The sequence below is a fragment of the Nomascus leucogenys genome, chromosome 12 (assembly GCF_006542625.1).
Source record: "Nomascus leucogenys isolate Asia chromosome 12, Asia_NLE_v1, whole genome shotgun sequence".
In the NCBI taxonomy this organism is placed as follows: domain Eukaryota; kingdom Metazoa; phylum Chordata; class Mammalia; order Primates; family Hylobatidae; genus Nomascus; species Nomascus leucogenys.
The window spans coordinates 87,838,016-87,859,020 of NC_044392.1; the positions used below are offsets into that span (position 1 = coordinate 87,838,016).

Here is a 21,005-nt window from a genome sequence, read left to right on the forward strand (position 1 = left end):
ATCATTAAGCATGCTGTTACCTAGAGATATTTTGTAGATACCTTTATCAGATTAAGAAAGTCTCTTTGGGCCAGGTGCAGTAGCTCACACCTGTAATTCCAGAACTTTGAGAGGCCAAGGCAGGAGGACTGCTTGAGTTTGAGACCAGACTGGGCAACATGGTGAAATCCCGTCTTTGCAAAAAATACAAAAATTAGGCAGGTGTGGTGCCATGTCCCTGTAGTCCCAGCTACTTGGGAGGCTGAGGTGGGAGGATTGCTTAAGCCCAGGAGAGCCACTATACTCCTGCAATCCTGCCTCTCACTCTCACTTTGAACAGAGTGAGACCTTGAGACCCTGTCTTAAAAAAAAAAAAAAAAGTGCTTTTCTATTCCTAGTTTTTTGAGAGGTGTTTTTTTGTTGTTGTTAAATCATGAATAGGTGTTGAATCTTATCAAATGCTCTTTAAATATCTATTAGGATGAGTATATAATTTTTCTTCTTTGTTCTGATAACGTGATGAGTTACAATGATTGATTCTTCAATGTTAAATCACTCTTACATTCCTAGAGTAAATCTTAGTTGATCATGATGTAGTGTCCTTTCAATTTGCTAATATGTTGCTTAGGATTTTTGCATATTTGTTCATAAGATTGGTGTGTACTTTTCCTTTTCTGTAGTGTCCTTGCCAAGTATCAGTATCAAGGATATTCTGAGGCTGGGCGTGGTGACTCACGCCTGTAATCTCAGTACTTTGGGAGGCTGAGGCAGGCAGATGACTTGGGGCCAAGAGTTTAAGACCTGCCTGGCCAACATGGTGAAACCCTATCTCTACAAAAAAATACTAAAATTAGCTGGACATGGTGGTGCAGACCTGTAGTCCCAGCGCAGGAGAATTGCTTGAAACTGGGAGGTGGATGTTGCAGTGAGCTGAGATCACACCACCTGCACTCCAGCATGGGTGACAGAGTGAGACCCTGTCTCAGAATACACACACACACACACACACACACACACACACACGAAAATTAGAAAATATTTGGAACTAAATGATAATTAAAATATGGCATATCAAAATTTATATGACAGCTAAAGCAATAGTCAGGAGGAAATTTAAGAAACTAAGAAATAGTCATAAAAACTGTTTCAGAGTGTATACAGACAGAATATAAATATGCTTTTTTTTTTTTTTGAGACAGTGTCTTGCTTTGTTACCCAGGCTGGAGTGTGGTGACACAATCTCTGCTCACTTCAACCTCCACCTCCCGGTTTCAAGTTATTCTTGTGCCTCAACCTACCGAGTAGCTGAGATTACAGGCCCATGCCTCCATGCCTGGTAAATTTTTGTATTTTTTGTAGAGATGGGGTTTTGCCGTGTTGGCCAGGCTGGTCTTGAACTACCTGCCCCAAGTGATTTTCCAGCCTCAGCCTCCCAAAATGGTGGGATTACAAACTGTTTTCTAATTTTCCTTGTGAGTTCTTTCTTCACATATGAGTTATGTGGAAATACGTTGCTTAATTTCCAGACATTTGGGGATTCTCTAGTGATTTATTTTTGATTTCTAATTTAATTTCCCTGTAGTATTAATATGTACTATTATAAATATTATATATATACATATATATATATATACACACTAATATATTATATTCCTCTTCCCCCTGTGTCATAATCTGTTTTGTCAGGATGGTAGACAAGCTTCTGAACTCTGTTAGAGGGTGGGCAATCATTCTGTGATTCTCTCCATGTGCACATTATAAATTTGTATGCCATTTTTCCAACTAATCTGCCTTTTGTGAGTTGATTTTTCAGCCAAGCTTCAGAGGGCAATGGGGGTGTTTTGAGAGAGAAGGAAGACACCAGTCAAGCAGGCAGTTAGGGTGGGTCTTTGGTTGAATTCTTTCAAACAAAAGAACAACCAGCAGACATAGATAAGGGAACTTGCACAGAGGGGCTTGCCTAAGACACGCCCACAACTGCACAGATAAAAAAGGCTACACAGGTGACTTACCCAGAGATGCCTGCAATGGAAAATTCTGTCCACTAACACATGTGCAGTAAGAGGAACAAAGCAATATGGAGTACCTCAAGCTAAGGGCCCACAGGCACATTAGGAGGACAGGGTGGAGCTACCAGAAATTCATGCCTTATGCAAATGAGACACCCAGCCCTCATTGGTTTCTTATAAAAGCCTGTGCATTCAAAAATGGCAATCTTCTTCTTCTCCACGGTCCCCTCTCCACCTTTTATCTTCTTCATTTTCTTGCTTCTTCTTTCCTATGTTGGTGTGAAGTAAGATCATGCTAATTTAAAACATACTCCTTTTAGATGTTTGTTCTTTTATGTTGCTTTTGCTACACAGACCTAGGGAAATAGAAAGTAATTGCCCACTATACTGGATAGCTTCCTCCTTCCTGGGTCCTTGAGGCAACAGTTGTCAGAAAGCAGCTTTTTGATAAGACTCAGCAGCTTGTAGCTGAGAGGGACTGGGAAATAAAATGGCCACCATCTGGGTCACTCTCCACCCATTTCGGGAACCATCTTGCTGATAAGAGCTACTCATTCTAAGGGCAGGAGGGATGTTTGGACCAAGGCATGGCTTTTGATCTTTGGGAGCAAGCTCTAATCACCTCCATGCCTGTGTGTCTATGTCTTTGTGTGTTTCTCTATCACTGTGTACTCTTTGATGTGTCCCTTTCATACCTTACTTCACCTCTTTTTTGTGCCGGATCTGCGCATTAAACTTCCTGTAATATATACATACACAAGAAATCGGATTTTTCTTTCTTTCAGAGCCTGCTACTCATCTGACTTCCCTCTGCCTCTACTTCCTGTTTCCCTGCATTTTGCATTTGCAGATCTTAACACATAATGCAGCATCCACCCAAATTTATATACATTCCATCTTTATTTTTCATGAGTTGGATTTTCTGCCAGTCTTATACATCCAATCCTCCATTATAGATCATCTTAATTTTGTTTTAAATGTATTCTTTCTTCTCTTTTGTCTTATCAGCTTTATTTAGATCTGGTTCGTACTCTTGTCCTGCTTTTCCCTTCAATAAGGCCACTTTTTCTTTTCTTTATGTATCAAATATCCTTGCCTCTTTCTCTTCCTCCTTAGAAAGCAAGGTTTCTCAGCCTCAACATTATTGACATTTTTGGCTGAATAATTCTTTGTTGTAGGGGTGTTAGAGTAGGTAGCTAGGCAGACATGAGTAGGACTGGAGACAGACTCCCCACCCTCCACCAGGAATGTCAGGCAGCCATCAGGTGATGGTCAGGCAGTTGTTAAACTGTCTCTCTAAAATAATAATTGGTTGCAGCCAGCACCAGGAGAAGGTAGTTTCCCAATAGATAGAAAACACCTGAAGCTGGCGATTAGCACCTTCCCAGTAAAATCTCAGGAATTGGGCAGGTGGGCTCAAGAATGTGCACTAAGAGGCAAAATGGTGGAGTTTAACTGGTATATTACCTTCCTCTAGGAACACTCGACTGGTAAGGAAAAAAATGCCTAAAATGAACATGCACACAACTTTAGTAAACATACTGTGCATGCTCCCCTCCCAAGTGCTGGCAGGCCACTGCGAATGCGGACAGCCTGTCCCAAGAAAAAAACCAAGGCAGGAGAGATGCAAACCCCGGAACCATGCCAATGTATAAAACCCTAAGTCAAAGGTCAAAGAGGGCACTTGGATCTCTCAAGTTGCCCACTTGGCCCTCTTTCAAGTGTACTTTCTGTTCCCACTCTAAAGCTTTTTAATAAACTCTTACTCCTGCTCAAAAACTTGCCTCAGTCTCTCACTCTACCTTATGCCCCTTGGTCAAATTCTTTCCTTCAAGGGGGCAAGAATTGAGTTGCTGCAGACCCATGTGGATTAACTGCTGCTAACAGGGGCTGTCCTGTGCATTGTAGGATGTTTAGCATATTTTTATTTTAGATATTTTTATTTTATGTGTTTTGAGACAGGGTCTCACTCTGTCATCCAGGCTGAGTACAGTAGCACGAACATAGCTCACTGCAGCTTTGACCTGCTAGGCTCAAGTGATTCTCCTGCCTCAGCATCCCATATAGTTGGGACTACCGGCATGTGCCACAACACCTAATTTTTTTGATTTTTTGTAGAGATGGGATCGCATTTTGTTGCCCCAGCAGGCCTCCAATTCCTGGGCTCAAGCAATCCTCCCACCTAGGCCTCCCAAAGTGCTAGGATTATAGGTGTGAGCCACCATACCTGGCCTCAATTCTCTATTTTTAATGGGTGCTAAAAGAGTTACAATATGCATTCTTAATTTATCCCAGTCTACTCTGAATGAATATTATACCACTTTACGTATAATGAGAGTACCCTTCGATAATTCCGTTTGCCACCTTTATGTTCATTCTGCCCTTATTATCTTATATCTTACTTCTTGTTATTAATACCACAATATATTGCTTTTATTTCTGCTATAGTTAATTGTTTTTTAAAGGAATTGGGTAAGGCAAACCAACAGCATAGATACTTACCTACCTATTTATAATTTCTTTCTTTCTTTATTTTTTTTTGAGATGGAATCTCACTCTGTCTCCCAGGCTAGAGTGCAGTGGTACTATCTCAGCTCACTGCAACCTCCGCCTCCCAGGTTCAAGTGATTATTCTACCTCAGCCTCCTGAGTAGCTGGGATTACAGGCACTTGCCACCATGCCCAGCTATTTTTGTATTTTTAGTAGAGACAGGTTTTCACCATGTTGGCCAGCCTGGTCTCGAACTCCTGACCTCAGGTGATCCACCCACCTAGGCCTCCCAAAGTGCCAGGATTACAGGCATGAGCCACCGTGCCCAACCTATAATTTCCAAAAACCCTTCAATGCTATAGATCTGTTTTTCCATCAGACATCATTTTCCTTCAGCCTAAAGAAATTTCTTTGGTATTTCTTGCTGGCAAAAATTAGCTTCTACTTATCTACATTTTGAAAGACATTTTTGCTTGAAATCATTCTATGTTGACAGATTTTCTTTAGCACTTTAAAATGCTATTTTATTGTCTTGTGGCCTCAGTTGTTTCTGGTGAGTAGTCAGTCATCATTCCTATGATACGCCTAGGTGTTTTCTTTGTATAGATCCTATTTTAGGCTCACTTGAACATCTAAGATCTTTGGATTGATAGTTTAAATCAAATTTGGGTTTTTTTTTTTCAGATTGAGAGGATGCAGGTTTGGGGACTTTCCTCTTTGTGGTTGCTTTTTTTTGGGATTCCCTTCCTCAATTTCCAACTAATCTGACACCCAGATTGCTTACTTCTGACTTGTCAACCTGGAATGATGGCTACTTTCTGATTGAGCTCTATCCAGATGTTCTGAGCAAACTAGGGAGATCCTTTGGGGAAAATTTTGGTTAAATGTGGATCCCACCTCTATTTATTCTCCCCTTTTAAGGGTCATATCTCCTTCAGTTTCTGCTTGCTTTTGTCAGGATCCATTGCTTAAATAATTGTGTTCTACATTTTTTTCCAGAATTATAATTGTTATTTGTAAGAGGATTAGTTTGATATGAGCAGCTTCACCATCAGTGTCACATTAAGTTTTAAATGTAAGATATATCTAGGGGTTAACTCTTCTAAGAATAATTGCATTGTAATAAAAGATAAAGCATACACAATTTTTTTTTTGGTAGACTTTTTGCTATTAACATGCAAGTACAAAGGTACTTTTGGGACAGTCAGTAGTGTCCACATAAACAGTGACCTGCTCAGTGCATAGGCTATATCAGCAGCTCTTAAAAATTCCGCTTCCCCTCCTTTTGTCTCTCTTCCATTGAGATTTAATCTTCCTCTACTATCCCTAAAAGAACAGGGCAAAAAATGGGGGGATGCTCTCTTCACTTTCCAGAACAAATTTCTATCCACTACATAACAATGACTATTCTGGAATTTGAAAATAATATCTGCCCATATTGCTTAATTCCATAGATTTCTCTTCCCTCTCTCAGACAGCTGTGCATCCAACCCACAGTCTTCCTCCTCTTTCAATCTTGGGTCAAATTGTTAATGATGTCACGTGTATTGACATCATGGTATTCCACTAGTGACCAGCGAGCACATCATAGTTTTTCATTCTTTTTGGCCAAATGCCCTATGGTTTCTATTTTTTTTTTATCAGGTATTCGGAATCAACAGGGTCTTTACTGTGACTCTGTTCTATTGATTGCTGGAATCTCTAAATCTGTGTTTTCCTACATTTACTACATCTTTCTTTTTGTTTAATATTTTCACTCCTTACAACCACTGAACACTGTTTACCCTACGCACTTCATGAGATCACTCTTTCTATACTGTTATATTTGTTTGTTACTTTAATATCATTAGAACCCCTTAATTTTGCCTCTTATACTCACTAATTTCTGGACTTAAGTCCATTTGTTCCATTCCTGTACCCACAAAATGGAAGACAAACAACAACAACATCAACAACAAAACCCACCAGGTTTCTTTAAAGCTAGATCTGCTGTCCTGCTAACTTATCATGAAACAGTTAAATATCTCTAGGTAGAAACCCTGGCATCTCCCACACCTTCTTAAATAGGAGTAAAGGAGTAGTCTGAGAACCTGGCTCTACCTCTAATATAGCTTTGCCATTAACCAGTATAAAACTTTGAATTACTCACCCAACCCTGCATTTTCCTGTCTGTAAAATGAGGAAAATATTTGAGAACTTGAAACCCACTACAATCCATCTCTTGTGTTTCACTAGCCCGGTTTGAAACTAGAGAGAAGCAAATTCCATGCTAGCAAGTATAATAGCGATAGAGGGAGGAAGGATTGACTGCCAGCTAGGAATTGAGCTGCAAGGGTCTTGAAGCTTTCCTCTGTGAAAATGTAGGCACTGTGAGACTTAGAAAGTAACAGGCCAGACACTGGATCAGTATAAACTACAAGGAGGTGGCCTGGGTAGAGAGATTTGCTGGTCGTTTTTCTCCCCAGCACTGGTCTGAGTCTCTCACTTGGGGCTTCATGCTGTCTCTTTCTTCCTGTCCCAGTTCCCCACGTTTCCCTTTCCACCACCCTAAAACATAATCTAATTTTTATTCTTAATTGGTCCTGGTTATAAAACTTAGATCTAGTCTACATTATTATATATATTCTTCAATAAAGTTTTAAACTCTTTAATTAAAAAGGCAAATGATTTTATTGTTCAATAATCTTTTTTAAAAATAAGAGGAAATAGTAAAATTAAAGATGAAAGATGATTTTTATTTCCTTGTGACCTCTATATCCCCCTTCCCCTGCCCTTGGTAAGTAACTCTTGATGAAGAAAGGATTAAAGACTCTTATTTAACCAAAAAACAGAGCCAGCTAATCATTTCCAAAGGTTAGTATCCTTCTTTGGTTTAATTGAATAAAACTATATGTTCATATGTGTATTAAAACAAACTCAGAATAACGTCTTATCTTCCTTAGTTAAGGCATTATAAGGGCTATAACTATCAACCAATAATAACCAAGGCAGTAACTTAGAAAGCTGCTTTGATAGGAGTAGAAACTTACAAACAAATAAATTCAATAGACCTTTGTCATAAAACTGGTATGAAGAGACAAGGGTAATACCCATATTTTTAAAGATTACCTCTTACAGTGAAAAAAGATCTCTGAGCATTAGCAGTGAGATGTCATCTGTAATATATATAACAAAATAGCAAGAGGTAAAGAGCTTTGCAATAGGGGCTTCATATATAAAATATAGCATGATCTTCAGTTGTAAACAAGCAACCTGTTCTGCACAGATAAGGAGAAAAGAAGAATTAATCAAAGTAACTAAATGATTGCTTCACATAGACAGTTATAATGCAGACCTACCCTACTTTTCTCTACTTGGGGCTATTTTTCCACCTCAGTAAAACAAACTTTTCTTGACACTGGTCTGACTTTACCCTTCCCTTTGCCTTTAAAGACATTACTTTAAAGAATAATTTTTATTATTTGTTCATAGCCAAAGTCTAAGGGTTTTCTAATCTCCCCCCAAAAAGAATTTGTTGATCTACCATGTAAAAATCTTTTCTGTATTGTAAAAAACTCATTGCATTTTAATACAGTTTTTGATCTACCATGTAAAAATCTTATCTGTATTGTACAAAAACTCAATGCATTTTAATACAGTTTTGATGTTAATTTGACTTTGTTAGTATGTTTTTGTAGTCGAAGGCCATGGGTCTTATATCTAAGAAGGAAGACGCTTTGTATATTTGTTTATAATAATTTTGTTCCATTCTCTTTCTTGTCTGCTCTCTTTTTCCTGTTTAAAGTATGATGTGTCACAACTATAATAAGGCAAATGATTCCTATCAAACCCATTGCTGTTAAAACTCCTTTCAATATAAGATAATCTCTGGCAGGTACAGGATCAGAATTGGGAGGAATAAACAGAGATGCCTGGGCAATGTTAGATATAGCAGACTTTAAGGAGTTCCTATCCATTGCTCGTATTGCAACATAAATTCTGTGGCTTTCATGTGTTTCTCCATTTGGCTGATGTTCAGGTCCATTTGTGGAAATTTGGGGTGAGAACGTAAATATCTCCCTGATGCCAGCTTCCTGAGGATTTCGCTTTGATGTATTTACTAAAATAGCATTGTTAAAGTCATCTTGGATCTTCTGTAGACTTTTACTCATTCTTATTTCATAGCTTGTAGCTGAAATTAAAAAATATAAATAGGAAAATTAAGTCACTTTGAGTATATTTTCTAGTTTATTAGAAATTACTAATGAGAACAGCAACAAAAAGTCAAAATATTTAGAAATAAACATAACAAGAAATATGAATACAAGCAAAACTTTAAAACACTACACAAGGACTCATATTAAAATCCGAGGACTTTTTTTTTTTTTTGAAAAGCAAGATTCAGCATAAAAGATGTTATTTTTTCCTAAGTCATTTTGTAAATGTTATGTGATTTTTTGTTTTTGTTTTTGTTTTGTTTTGTTTGAGATGGAGTCTTGCTCTGTTGTCCAGGCTGGAGTGCAGTGGTGCCATCTCGGCTCACTGTAACCTATGACTTCCAGGTTCAAGCAGTTCTCCTACCTCAGCCTCCCAAGTAGCTGGGATTACAGGCATGCACCACCATGCCCGGCTTATTTTTGTATTTTTAGTAGAGACAGGGTTTCCCCATGTTGGCCAGGCTGGTCTCGAACTCCTGACCTCAGGTGATCCACCTGCCTCGGCCTCCCAAAGTGCTGGGATTTCAGGCGTGAGCCACTGTGCCTGGTCTGTTATGTGATTTTATTTAAAATGCCTCATTTCTGTTTTATCTAGTCAAGTTTATTGTAAATTCATATGGAAATTAAGCAATCAAAAATGAGCATATAAAGTCTAAAAAATAGCAATATGGAAGGACTAACCCTACCAGATATACAAATGCTATAATACCTCAGTAATTAAAATGCTGTGGTACTTACTGATGCATGAATAGACACATCAAAAAATAGGCCAAAACACATTCAGAAGTTTAGTGTATGATAAAGGTGGAATTCAAATTAATGAGGAAAAAATACAATTTCTGAATAAATGGTGTTGTGAAAATTGGGTAAAAAATTTGGAAAAAGACGATGGAGGCAGAAGCCTCAAAGTTAACATAAGCCTTAGAAAAGGCAAACTAGAAAAAGGTACTCTGTCAATGTTTACCCAAGCGAGAATAAGAAAGCCCTGAATCAGGGGACTGGTCCCAGGCTTCCTAGCAAAAATAATGGCCAGAAGTAGGAAACAAAAATGCACCAAGGTTTGCATGAGTTATGCAAAAAAATTCCCTGGAGCCTACTGATAAATACATGAATACATATTTACTACCCAACTTCCAGAAAACGAATCACTTCCAGTACTGGGAAGCACATGCTCTGTAGTGCAGAGCCCATTTCTACTGAACAGACACCCATAACATGTGGTGTTTATGCTTCTAGTCAAGGTTTCTGAGTGATTAGTATCAGTGAGTTAGCCAGGGCCTCCTCAGTCCAGGGGCAGGCAACACACTGTCCTTCTGGGACTCCAGGATTTAAAGCCTGATCAGCAACTCAGAGCTTTTCACAACAATCCTCTGTACCTTTTTCAGTTCTACTAGCCCCTGACCTAGTTATTAGAAATGCTGTCTTATGGAAAAATAGGTAATGAAATGAGCGAACCTACCCTGGCCTTGATCAAAGTCTTCTCCAGGTGCTGTCCAAGATAGGGTCAATTCCTCTTCTACTTTTACAGCTTCCAGGTCAATAATTTTGCATGGTGGAAACACATCAGGGTGGGGGCCAGCTGGAACTCCCAGCACTGAAAAGGAGCCTCCTGAGCTGACTCGGCTAAAGCCCCACTTTTGCTCCTCCTCATTTCTGCCTACTGATTTCCTTGGAGCATTCATCTGAATATTACCTGAGACAAAAAAGAAAAAAAAAGGCAAAATGACAAATTACAAAGCTTCTGAATAGCTTGTTCTCGACACAGTGAGACTTCCTTAAACCTTTTTTTCTTTACTACATCTTTAGAATAACTGAGTGTATTTGTACAATACTTTGATCACTAATTCATCCATTTATTCACTCAGTAAATCTTTATTTTATTTTTATTTTATTTTATTTTATTTTATTTTTGAGACAGAGTCTTACTCTGCTGTCCAGGCTGGAGTGCAGTGGTGTAATCTCGGCTCACTGCAACCTCCACCTCCCAGGTTCAAGCAATTCTCCTGCCTCAGCCTCCCGAGTAGCTGGTATTATAGGTGCCCGTCACCACGCCCAGCTAATTTTTGTATTTTTAGTAGAGATGGGGTTTCATCATGTTGGCTAGGCTGGTCTCGAACTCCTGACCTCATGATCCACCCACCTTGGCCTCCCAAAGTGCTAGGATTACAGGAGTGAGCCACTGCACCCGGCCTCAGTAAATACTTATGGAGGGCATATGCTGTGCCAATAATTACAGACAAAACAGTATCCCTCATAGAATTTATAGTCATGTTAATCATATTAATAAACATATATTTACAAAGTATGATAAGTGTAAGAAGGAAAGAAGACAGGATGCTGTGAAAGAAAATAATGTGGGTCTATAATTTAGCGTGGTATCAAAGAGGTAACATTGAAAGGCTTCCTAAAGATTGAGTAGGAACTGTCCAGGTAAAGAAGAGAGGAAAGAACATTCTAGGTGGAGGGAACAGCAAACCCTGAGATAAAAAGAGGTTTCAAGTTAGAAAAGCTAAATTAAAAGCAAGGAGAGTTGTTTGAGATGAGGTAGGAGAGAAGTTTACACAGGACCTCATGGTCCAAAGTGGTTTTAGATTTTAATGTTACATGCTGTAGGGAAGCAGGGAAGTGACAAAATTGTATTTGCTTTCTAATGGGACACTCTGGCTGCTTGGTGTAGAATGAATTAAAGCACAGCAAGCAACAAGGTGGCCACTTAGCCATTCAATAGTCCAGATGAGAGAAGATAGCAGCTTGGGATGGGAGATGGTGTGGAGAGGGGGGCAAGAAAGAGGCAGTTCAAGATGTCTTCTGCAGATGTCAAGCAAAAGCTGGTGACAGATATGAATACAGAATGGTGAAGAAAAGAAACATGGTTTAAAATGAAAAAAAAAAAAAAAGCTTCCAGGTTTCTAAAATAAGCAAGCTGGGAGGAGAAGCAGGGTAAGGAGAAAAAGAACAAAAATTAAATTACAAAGTTTGTGATTCCTGTAAAACATCTAATTCAAGATGTTAATGAGCCATTTAGATCTGGATTTTAAGTTTAAAAAAGAGATTTTAGCTAAATTTAATAATTTTAAATTTATGAATTTGGAGGTTATACACAGATAGATGTTATTAAAGGCATATGGATTAATGAGATTAACTAATAATAATTATTACTATAATGATAAGTAGTATTTTTTGAGCACCTTCTATGTGCCAGGCACTTTTCTAAGGCCTTAAATGTATCAGATATTTAATTTTCCCAGCAAGGCTATGAAAAGGGTACAATTATTACCCTTATTTTTTTAGATGATGAAACTGAGACACACAGAAGCTAAGTCACTTGCCCAAAGTCACACGGCAAGTAAGTGGAGGAGCTGGGTTTCAAAACCAGGCAATGTGGCTCCAGATGGTAAAGTAAGAAGGTTCAGACTCAGCCAACATTTAGAGGCCCGGTAGAAAAGGAGGAGCTGGAAAAAGAGCTTGATAAAAAATTCCAGAAAATAAGAGGTAATCAGGAGAGTGAGGTATCATAGAAACCAGGAAATGGCAAAGGAGGGATCAACTGGCTGTGTTTGATACTGGTGGGGTCAGGAAGAATGAGCACTGAAAAGTAAACAAAAAGTATAGAATCATGTTATGGAATAGTCCAAATGATTAGTTACAACTTCTAAAATACATGAATAATATCTATAAAGAATCTGCATTTTTGGAAATAAAAATGCTTAGAAGTCTTTTTTGAGATTGTTTTCAAAGACCATAGCATGATATATTTCTGTTGGTCTATTATGCTTTAACCACCACTTCCTATCAGGAACTATTATAATGGTGTTAAAAAGATAACTATCTTCCATTTATTTTGCACTTTTTTCTTGAAGAAAAGCAAAACATCTTCAGGAATCACTTAGTTGTCTGTAACATCCAAGCTCATATTTATTTAGGAACTCATTTCCTGTGTGGACTGTTCAGGCTGTTGGCCTCCGTCTTTCAACTGCTAATAACTTTTTGCTTCTTTCTCTTGCCTAAACCTCTACAGAGGAAACACGGAAGCAGGAATTGAGAAAACCCAGTAAATCTCTTTATCTATTAGTAATTCTGATGAAACAAGAAAGAGGTCAACATAATGACTAAAATGAAGTTAGGTATAATCTGTGGGCATTACCTATTGCCTTCCTGTTACCCCCCTACCGTGAATCACTGAGGATTGAAGAAACAGTCAACAAATTATGTATGGACTTAAGCGTAAAGAGTTTTGAAATTCTCTCTTTCTCTCACTCCCCGCCACCCCAGTACACACATACCCATCAGAGATATGTACATGAAATGATGTTACTCAAATAACAGTGCTAATGGTTCTTACCGTTTGCTGTGTAACCTGGTACATACATAGCATGACTCCCTGGAATAGAGTGGGCTAGGGTGCTTATGCTGGGAAAGTGATTGACATGCACTTTCAAGCTATATCTACCATTTACAGCAAAGGAGAAAAAATACCTCGAGTAAATTCCATCATTTTTTATAATATCAGCACCTGTATATATAAAAAACACAGTGTCAACACTTGTTGTCATAGTAGATTATTAATATTTAAGTCATTAAAAATGAGATTTAATCCCCTTATTCTTTCTATATAAGATATATTATCATGCTCTTATCTACTTTTTACATTCTCAGGTAATAAAAAGTCCAACAGGTCCATAATTTCTCCCTGTAATTTCTTACCTCAGAAAAATGATTTTCTAAAGGTGAATAAGTTGTACCATGCTAATAAAACATTTAATTATCACCTTTAACATTCTTGTACTTATCATTGAAAATAATACTAGTTTTTTCTAGAAATCAGCACATTCTTCAAGTTGCTTATAGTCATTGACCCTTTTGAGATATGAATAAAAGCCATTTTGTCCCTAGGAAATAAATATATATGCACATGTACACATTTTCATACAGTTTCAAGGGTTTATGAATGCCCTTGAAGTCACTTGATTAAGGACCTTTAATAAATAAAAACTTTGGTTAGTTTATAAAATAGTGTGAAATTACTTAATTTCCTCATTAGAGGGTATCTGGAACTGTTTTTCTAGATTCTAGGGGACTTGATGACCTGGAGTGTGACAGAATTTGGTAGCATCTACTGTGCCTTGCTTCAGGGGGCATTTCGAAAGGTTAGCCAGGGATGTACTTCCTTCCTTTTGCATTGATCTTCAGAGAGCAGTTCAATTCCAAGCCAAATTCATGACTCAATGGCAGGAAGGCCTAGACCCCAGGGCAGCAGGGGGAAGTCCAGCTGAGCCCAAGTACAGATCACTTTTGCCATTCAAGTACAGGTGGCCATATTGGGCAAGCAGCTTGTCCTCTATCCTAGAGGTCACTTCAGTTTTCATACCACACACACAGCCCTGCATAGCAGCAGTGTATCATTGCTAAAGTGTCCCCAGAATCTCCCTCTTCCCCACTGCAAAGGCAGGGCTCCTTAACATAAGAAAAGCAGGAGTATATTTAAATGAAATAAGAAGTGCTAAACATTTTATTATCAAGATAGATTTAGAACTCTTTTTTGTCTGTTGTAAGAAATCAAATCTTGGTATTTAGTGGTTTAATGATTAATAAGGTTTATCTTTGTTGAGAAATTACAAAGGAAAATCTCTCCACATTAAAGTCACCAGTGTCACCTCTTTTAATAACTGAGGCAGAAAGAAATGGGGAAAGAACATTGGCTTGGGAGACAGAGGAATTGGTTTGAAGGCCTGCATCTGTCACTTTGTAGCTATGAGGCTTCATGTCTCTGAGCCTGTTTTCTCATCTATGAAATGGAGATAACTTATCTTGCAGGGTTGTTGTGATGATTATTTGAGAGTATGCATGAAAAAGTACATTTTAAATTGTAAATCATTTCAGAGGTATAAGTTTTATTATAGTTCATTTACTGAGCAAATAAATACTGCTTCCATTATAAAAGCAAGTATTAAACAACTATGTACATGCGTGTTAAGGATTGATTGGAGGGGAAACAATTTACATTTTTATGCCTGAGCAGTATTTTTTATTGTTTCTTTTTTTAGGGCATACATTTAGATATCAAACAAATAAAATAGTTCCAGGGAATAATATAAAAGCCTATTGAGCTGAATCAGATGATTTTCCCTAGGAGAGTAGGCTCTGTTCTCCAGGCCAGCCCACAGGGTGGGGCAAGAGAGAAACATTCTGCAAAAGTACATTTTTGGACCATAAACAAAAAATGAAATGATGGATAAGCCATCAGAGCATGGGAAGTTCATCTGGATCCAATCCAACAGGCAAAACAAGAAGACTTCTCTGGTATCCCCCTGAGGTGGACTTGAACCAAAACCCTTTGAATGAACTTTTGTTTTCCTGCACATCATACATGATTGCCATGGCAAGATACTGATGGGCTACCAAACTTAAGACTCTTGAAAAAAGATTAACTTTGAAACAACAAAAGAATATAATTCTGTTAGTAGATTAAACAGTTCGGGCTGCCAACAGAGGCAGGTCTACTGCCATTCTAAGAATGTAATTTAGGAAAATAACCAAATAGGAAAGATGGAACAACAAAGGAATTTGTTTTTCAAAGGAGCTCAAGTGCTGCTGTTTACCTGGCTGGATCCTGTATCATCTATAATGTATGATGACGAGGCTCTGAACGCTGTATGTGCAGAATGAGAGCTTTTCTCTATTCTGATTCCACTAGGCTTGCAGGCTGGGTCTTCTTGGGACCAAATTACACATGTAAAAGGCATTGGCTGTGCTAGAACTGAGCTGTGCCCTCTCTTTAACCCAGCCTCTTGGGTCTAGGGTCATCTTATAGGTCACAAGTTCAGTTTCCAATTTTTTCTTCATAACTGGGGTCCAAAGGGAAAAAGTGGGTTTGCTGTCACTGCACCTCCCTTCTGATTTTCATTTGCTATTTTAACAGTCCAATCTGATTACTTCAGTGAATAATAAAGCTAGTGACTCTTAGAGGAATATAAGTATGTCATAAGGACATAGAAGCCTGCTCCTGTATGACCTCAGCAAGTGGAAGCCAGGACCAAGTTGTCCAGCAGCTGCCTCCCATCCTTTGCTCAAACATAGACACCATGAGGAGTCTCACGAGGACTCTCTTTTTCCATGTTAACCTGTAGCTATTCAGTATATCAGTGACTCTATGAGAATTTGAGAATAAAAAAAATAATTGAACTGAAGGAATCTTACAGATAAACTTAATATTGATACTACCGCATCATATCACAATGGCCGCTGAGAACATGATAAAATGTCATGACATTCCTTGTTACCTGCTCCATCATCAAGAAGTCTCAGCCTAACAGGATCACCAGTCTCTGGCTCAATTATGGCAGTGACAGTGGCATTAAGAATGGGATAAAATCCCTGTTTCACATTGGCATAAATCGTCACAGGATGGGGAAAATGGAGGCTGTCTCTTTCCACAAAGGCTTCCACAGTGGCTGGGGGCACAGCTGAGTTGGAGGCGCGAGAGGTCACTGTCACTTTCAGGGCTTGCGGAGAATGGTGGGTATTGTTCAGGGTGTAAGTCCAGTGCCCAGGCTGTAAAACAAGTCTTATTGTTTTGGAAAGTGTGAAAAAAAATCAACCCTAATTTTAAAGCATACATCAAACCTTCTGGAGAATTTTGCTCTTGTTTTGTTGATGTTGCACTTTTTAAAATACTACAAAAAGATGCCAGGAAAAGTAGCATTGGTTAAGGGATGAATAAATTTGTATTTACATGGCTTTCATAGCATAAGTCACCTTTATTTCTAGGTAATTCTTTAGGGAATTACACCTCGAATTTATTTGGAGTGAGGGAGGATACATCTTGATTCCCATTCCCCAAAAAGGAGTTTAAATATTTTTCATTTCTTTTTGTAACTGAGAAAATTACATCAAATTAAGTGGACCATTGTAATTTATGCGGACACCGTGGACTAAAAAGGCAACAATATCCTTCTTTCACTCCACTTCCCACAAAACTCCACACAGAAATCTCAATCAACAAAAAACACATACACTATTAGGGACCAAGAAAAGGACCTACTATTTTTAGTAGGTCAGGATTATACAATATCTAATTTGAGTAATTTGTAGAAATACTGCTAAACACTACTCTTGCCTTTCTGCCTGGGAAAAACCTACAAAAGAAAATCTGAAAGAAAAAGACTAAAATTACAATATGGCAGAAATTTGTCCTTTTGATTAAGCTAACATATATTGCTTTTTCTTGACTTCTGCTGCTGCTCCTTATCAAACCCCCAGAAGTAACAAGTGAAACACAACAAAGCAGAAGGAAGAACAGAAAAGCAAGGGGTTGAAGTGTAACTCAGGATGGAGAGTTCAGATGCACCACACCCTAGCCATCTTTCTTCACTGGGATTTTTGAGCTTCACCATTTTCCATTAAGTCATGATTCAAGCACCAAGCTTTTTTGTTTTTGTTTTTGTTTTTTGAATCATAACATTAGTGACAGATGCATGGCAGGAACTTCCACATCAAAAAGTTCTCTGAGTGTAATAAATGTTTTGATACAGGGCATCTAATCCAGACCAAGAGGTCAGGCAAGGGGAGCAAGAAGTAGGTAACGTGTCCCTGGCCCTTATACCCAGGTGTGAAAAGAACATGATGAATTTGGAGAAAAGTTCAATAGGAGCAGAGCATCGAAGAAGTTAAGAGAGAAGCTTGGGTAGAAGCCAAAACATGAAGGGTCTGGTATGTAAGAGTTACCACTTGGATTTTATTCTGAAACCACCAAGGAGGTTTTGAACAAAAGACAGACTAATTTGTGCTTCAGAAGGATCACTTTGATAGAGGTAAAGAATGGACTGGAGGGATGGCAGTTCAGAGTCAAGGACGCTAGTTAAGGGACTGTCAAGAGGGTGGCGGGAGCGGTGACTCACGCCTGCAATCCCAGCACGTTAGGAGGCAGAAGCAGGCAGATCACTCGAGGTCAGGAGTTTGAGACCAGCCTGGCCAACATGGCGAAACCTCATCTCTACCAAAAAATACAAAAATTAGCCAGGTATGGTGGCAAGTGCCTGTAGTCCCAGCTACTCGGGAGGCTGAGGCAGGAGAATCGCTTGAACCTGAGAGGTGAAGGTTGCAGTGAGCTGAGATCGTGCCACTGCACTCCAGCCTGGGTGACAGAGCGAGACTCCGTCTCAACAACAACAACAACAACAACAAAAGTGGGGGGTGGGGCATCATGTGAGGAGGCACTGAATTCAGGCAGTGCAAGAGTGAATCTGATTAACTTACAATTCTCCTTAGAACCATTAGTGGTTCCCTTTCACTTTCAGGATTCAAGGCCCTGTTCACTTTACTGTTGTGCAAAGCCCTTGCTAATACAGCTCCTGTTTATCTGTCTAGCCTCACTACTCCCCTCTCCTTCCTTTGCCTACATCCCTAACTTATAGATTACCCTACTCTATTGAACTACTCTAGTTCTATGAACAGCCATGTTCTTTTTATCTGAGTCTTTCTATGTTCTGTTTCCTCTGCCCACAATATCATACCCACCTCTGGCCTGTTATTCCTTATATTTCCATTTTGATGTCTTTGCTTCCAGGAAGCATTCTTCCTCCCACCCTCTTGTATGTTCTGACAGTACCCTGTTCATACTCTTACCATGGCATTTTATTGTAAAGTACCTGGAACAAGACCCAGCACACCCAGTAGATGCTAAAAACCACATGCATTGCATGTATTCATATTATAAATTCTAAGTAGAGATTTTTTTCTAAGCGTATAGAAAAGTGTGTTTGTATGGATTATGTAAAGAAATATGTAGGCTAGAAAAAACATTAATTGTAATACTAGTGGAAATACTAATTTTCAGTGTTGAAGTATTTGGTATCTAATATATAAAACTGGGAATATACCTTAGTTATTCCTCTTAAATTTTTAGTATTCACAAAATGGCCTTATAAATTTAAAGTAAACTTTTGATATATTAAAACAAGATTTTCTTTACACGATGCATTTAATCATGTGATTCAACTGAAAATCATAAACTTGGCTGAATGTTGTCCTTAGGAACAAGCTCACAACACCTACCTTAGCTGTTCCTGGAATCCAAAGACTAGCTGTCCGAAAAGTTAGATTGGTGATAAAGTTATTGGTGTCGTATTTTCGTCCATCAGGATCAAATAACATAATCTCAGGAGGACCACTGGTCTGCCACATAACTAGAAACGTAGTGTCGTTGCCCACAGTGTTATCCACAGTCACTGTGTTTTTCAATTGACGGTGAGGTTTAACATTTTCACCTGTACTTTCAAGCTGTTAAAGAGAAGATATATATGAGTTTCTGGTGTATGCACAATCATTCCATCTTTTTCTTTTTTAACAAACAACAATGAATTGGCAAAAACAAAAATAATTTAATTCTGACAGGTACTATAATTATACATTATTTTTCATATAAAAATTCTTTGCAAGGCAAAATATTGCATGTTATTTAAGTACAGTAGGTATAAAACATTTTGTTGTAGTTAATGCAAGTGTCATTTCATTATTCTTTATTAAGAGATGTTAGCTGTCCTCATATTATCTCTTATCCAAACCAACATTGGCCTCAGATCAGCAATTACAATAACAAGCTTTTAAAAATTTTCATTTGTGAATATGCTTAAATTTTATTAATTTGTATATAATCTGTCCAGATCCTTTTATATATTTCGATAAGAAATAAAAACTTGGGTTTTGGCATGGTTTTGCTACATTAAAAAATTATTTAGGCCGGGCACAGTGGCTCATGCCTGTAATCCCAGCACTTTGGGAGGCCGAGGCGGGTGGATTGCCTGAGGTCAGGAGTTTGAGACTAGTCTGGCCAACATGGTGAAAGCCTCTCTGTACTAAAAATACAAAAAAATTAGCCGGGTGTGGTGGCATGTGCCTGTAACCCCAGCTACTCGGGAAGCTGAGGCAGGGAAATTGCTTGAACCAAGGAGGTGGAGGTTGCAGTGAGCTGAGATCGCGCCACTGCACTCCAGCCTGGGAGAAGAGCAAGACTCCATCTCAAAAAAAAAAAAAAAAAATTATTTAGCCATTCACAATAAGCCATGTGTGTGCACACGCATGTGTAACATGTATACAGAGTACAAACGTATGCCTGGCCCTGTGCTAAAGGCTTCACAATCTCACTTGATCCTTATAAAAATCCTCTGTGATAAATACTATTATTATCCACATTTTAGAGATGAGAAGAGTAGGCTTAGAGAAGTAATTTGCTGATGGCACATACCAAGGGAGTGGAACCATGATAAAACCCAGTGGGCCTCACACCAGAGACCCTGCATTTAATCACTGCATATTTCCAATGGATACAAGTCTCTAAATAACTTTGAGAATTTACATTTATTAAATAAGCACATTAGTAATGCTTCGTTAAATTGCTCAAACCTGCAAAGCATGTAAAATTATATTGGTGGATAACAGCAAAGACATTGTGAATTGTTTGTTCAAAGGAATTTAAGAAATATTTATGGATTGCTGACGGCTGGGCCACATGCTATGCTGGGCCCTGGGCTGTTGAAGATTTACATGTAGTTCCCACCTCAGTCCAGTGGAGCTAATGACTCCAACAGCTTGTGGGGAGGGGGACAAGTTTGGGAACGTTAAGGCTTATTTGATCCCATATGAGTAATATTTTGTTAAATTTGTTTTTTACTTCTTTAAACATTTGTTTTTATTCCATATTGTTGCAGAGGAAGTCACAGGGCATAAAGATTGAGCATTATCAGAAGAGCCAGTTGTAGCCTAATCTGTACTATATATTGTCATTTATAATTCACATTTTTACTTCTTATTATGGAATTGTGTTTATTGCCTTCACTGTGTAAATATAATCTTCATGTTAAATAAATTGACAGGCTGCATTGATCACATCCAGCCATTAACTTGGCAGGTACACTTGCCATCTGTGAGGAAACTATAGATGAAATTTTGTTTAAAACATTATTCAGTTATGTCCAAAATAGCTTTAAAGTACTTTGGAAAGAAAAAAAATGGCCCTATAAAAAGGACTGAACTAGAGGAAGCTTTGGTGAGCAAAATCATGTAAGTTGTGGTAGTCAAAGAGATATTTACATATTTGTGGTAGAATTTAATGAAATAGTTGATACCCCTTATACAAGGAAGAGCTTCAAAGATGTTGAAGAAGCAAAAATAAGATGAATTCTGATTGACAGAAAGTTACTATAACACTAAAACTAAATTCACAGTTGCTTATTTTTCTTCTGCACCTTGCCTCTGCCACACCCCCATCTGCACTTTCAGCCGCAAGAAAGGAGCAAGCTCCACTCACAGACTTTGAAAAGCTGAGGTGGCAAT

At 38.4% G+C, this 21,005-nt stretch overlaps 1 protein-coding gene across 1 annotated transcript in view; it reads right to left on the reverse strand.

Annotated features, from left to right (window-relative positions):
* Positions 1-8,181: 8,181 nt before the first annotated feature.
* Positions 8,182-21,005, reverse strand: part of CLCA2 (chloride channel accessory 2) — a 30,373-nt gene continuing 17,549 nt past the window's right edge. Inside the window, exons 10-14 of the mRNA XM_030825111.1 lie at positions 18,729-18,953; positions 15,956-16,226; positions 13,018-13,188; positions 10,135-10,368; positions 8,182-8,650 (exon numbers count right to left, since the gene is read on the reverse strand). Coding sequence (XP_030680971.1) covers positions 8,208-8,650; positions 10,135-10,368; positions 13,018-13,188; positions 15,956-16,226; positions 18,729-18,953 — 1,344 coding nt within the window. The 3' untranslated portion in view covers positions 8,182-8,207. The remainder of the gene's footprint in view (positions 8,651-10,134; positions 10,369-13,017; positions 13,189-15,955; positions 16,227-18,728; positions 18,954-21,005) is intronic.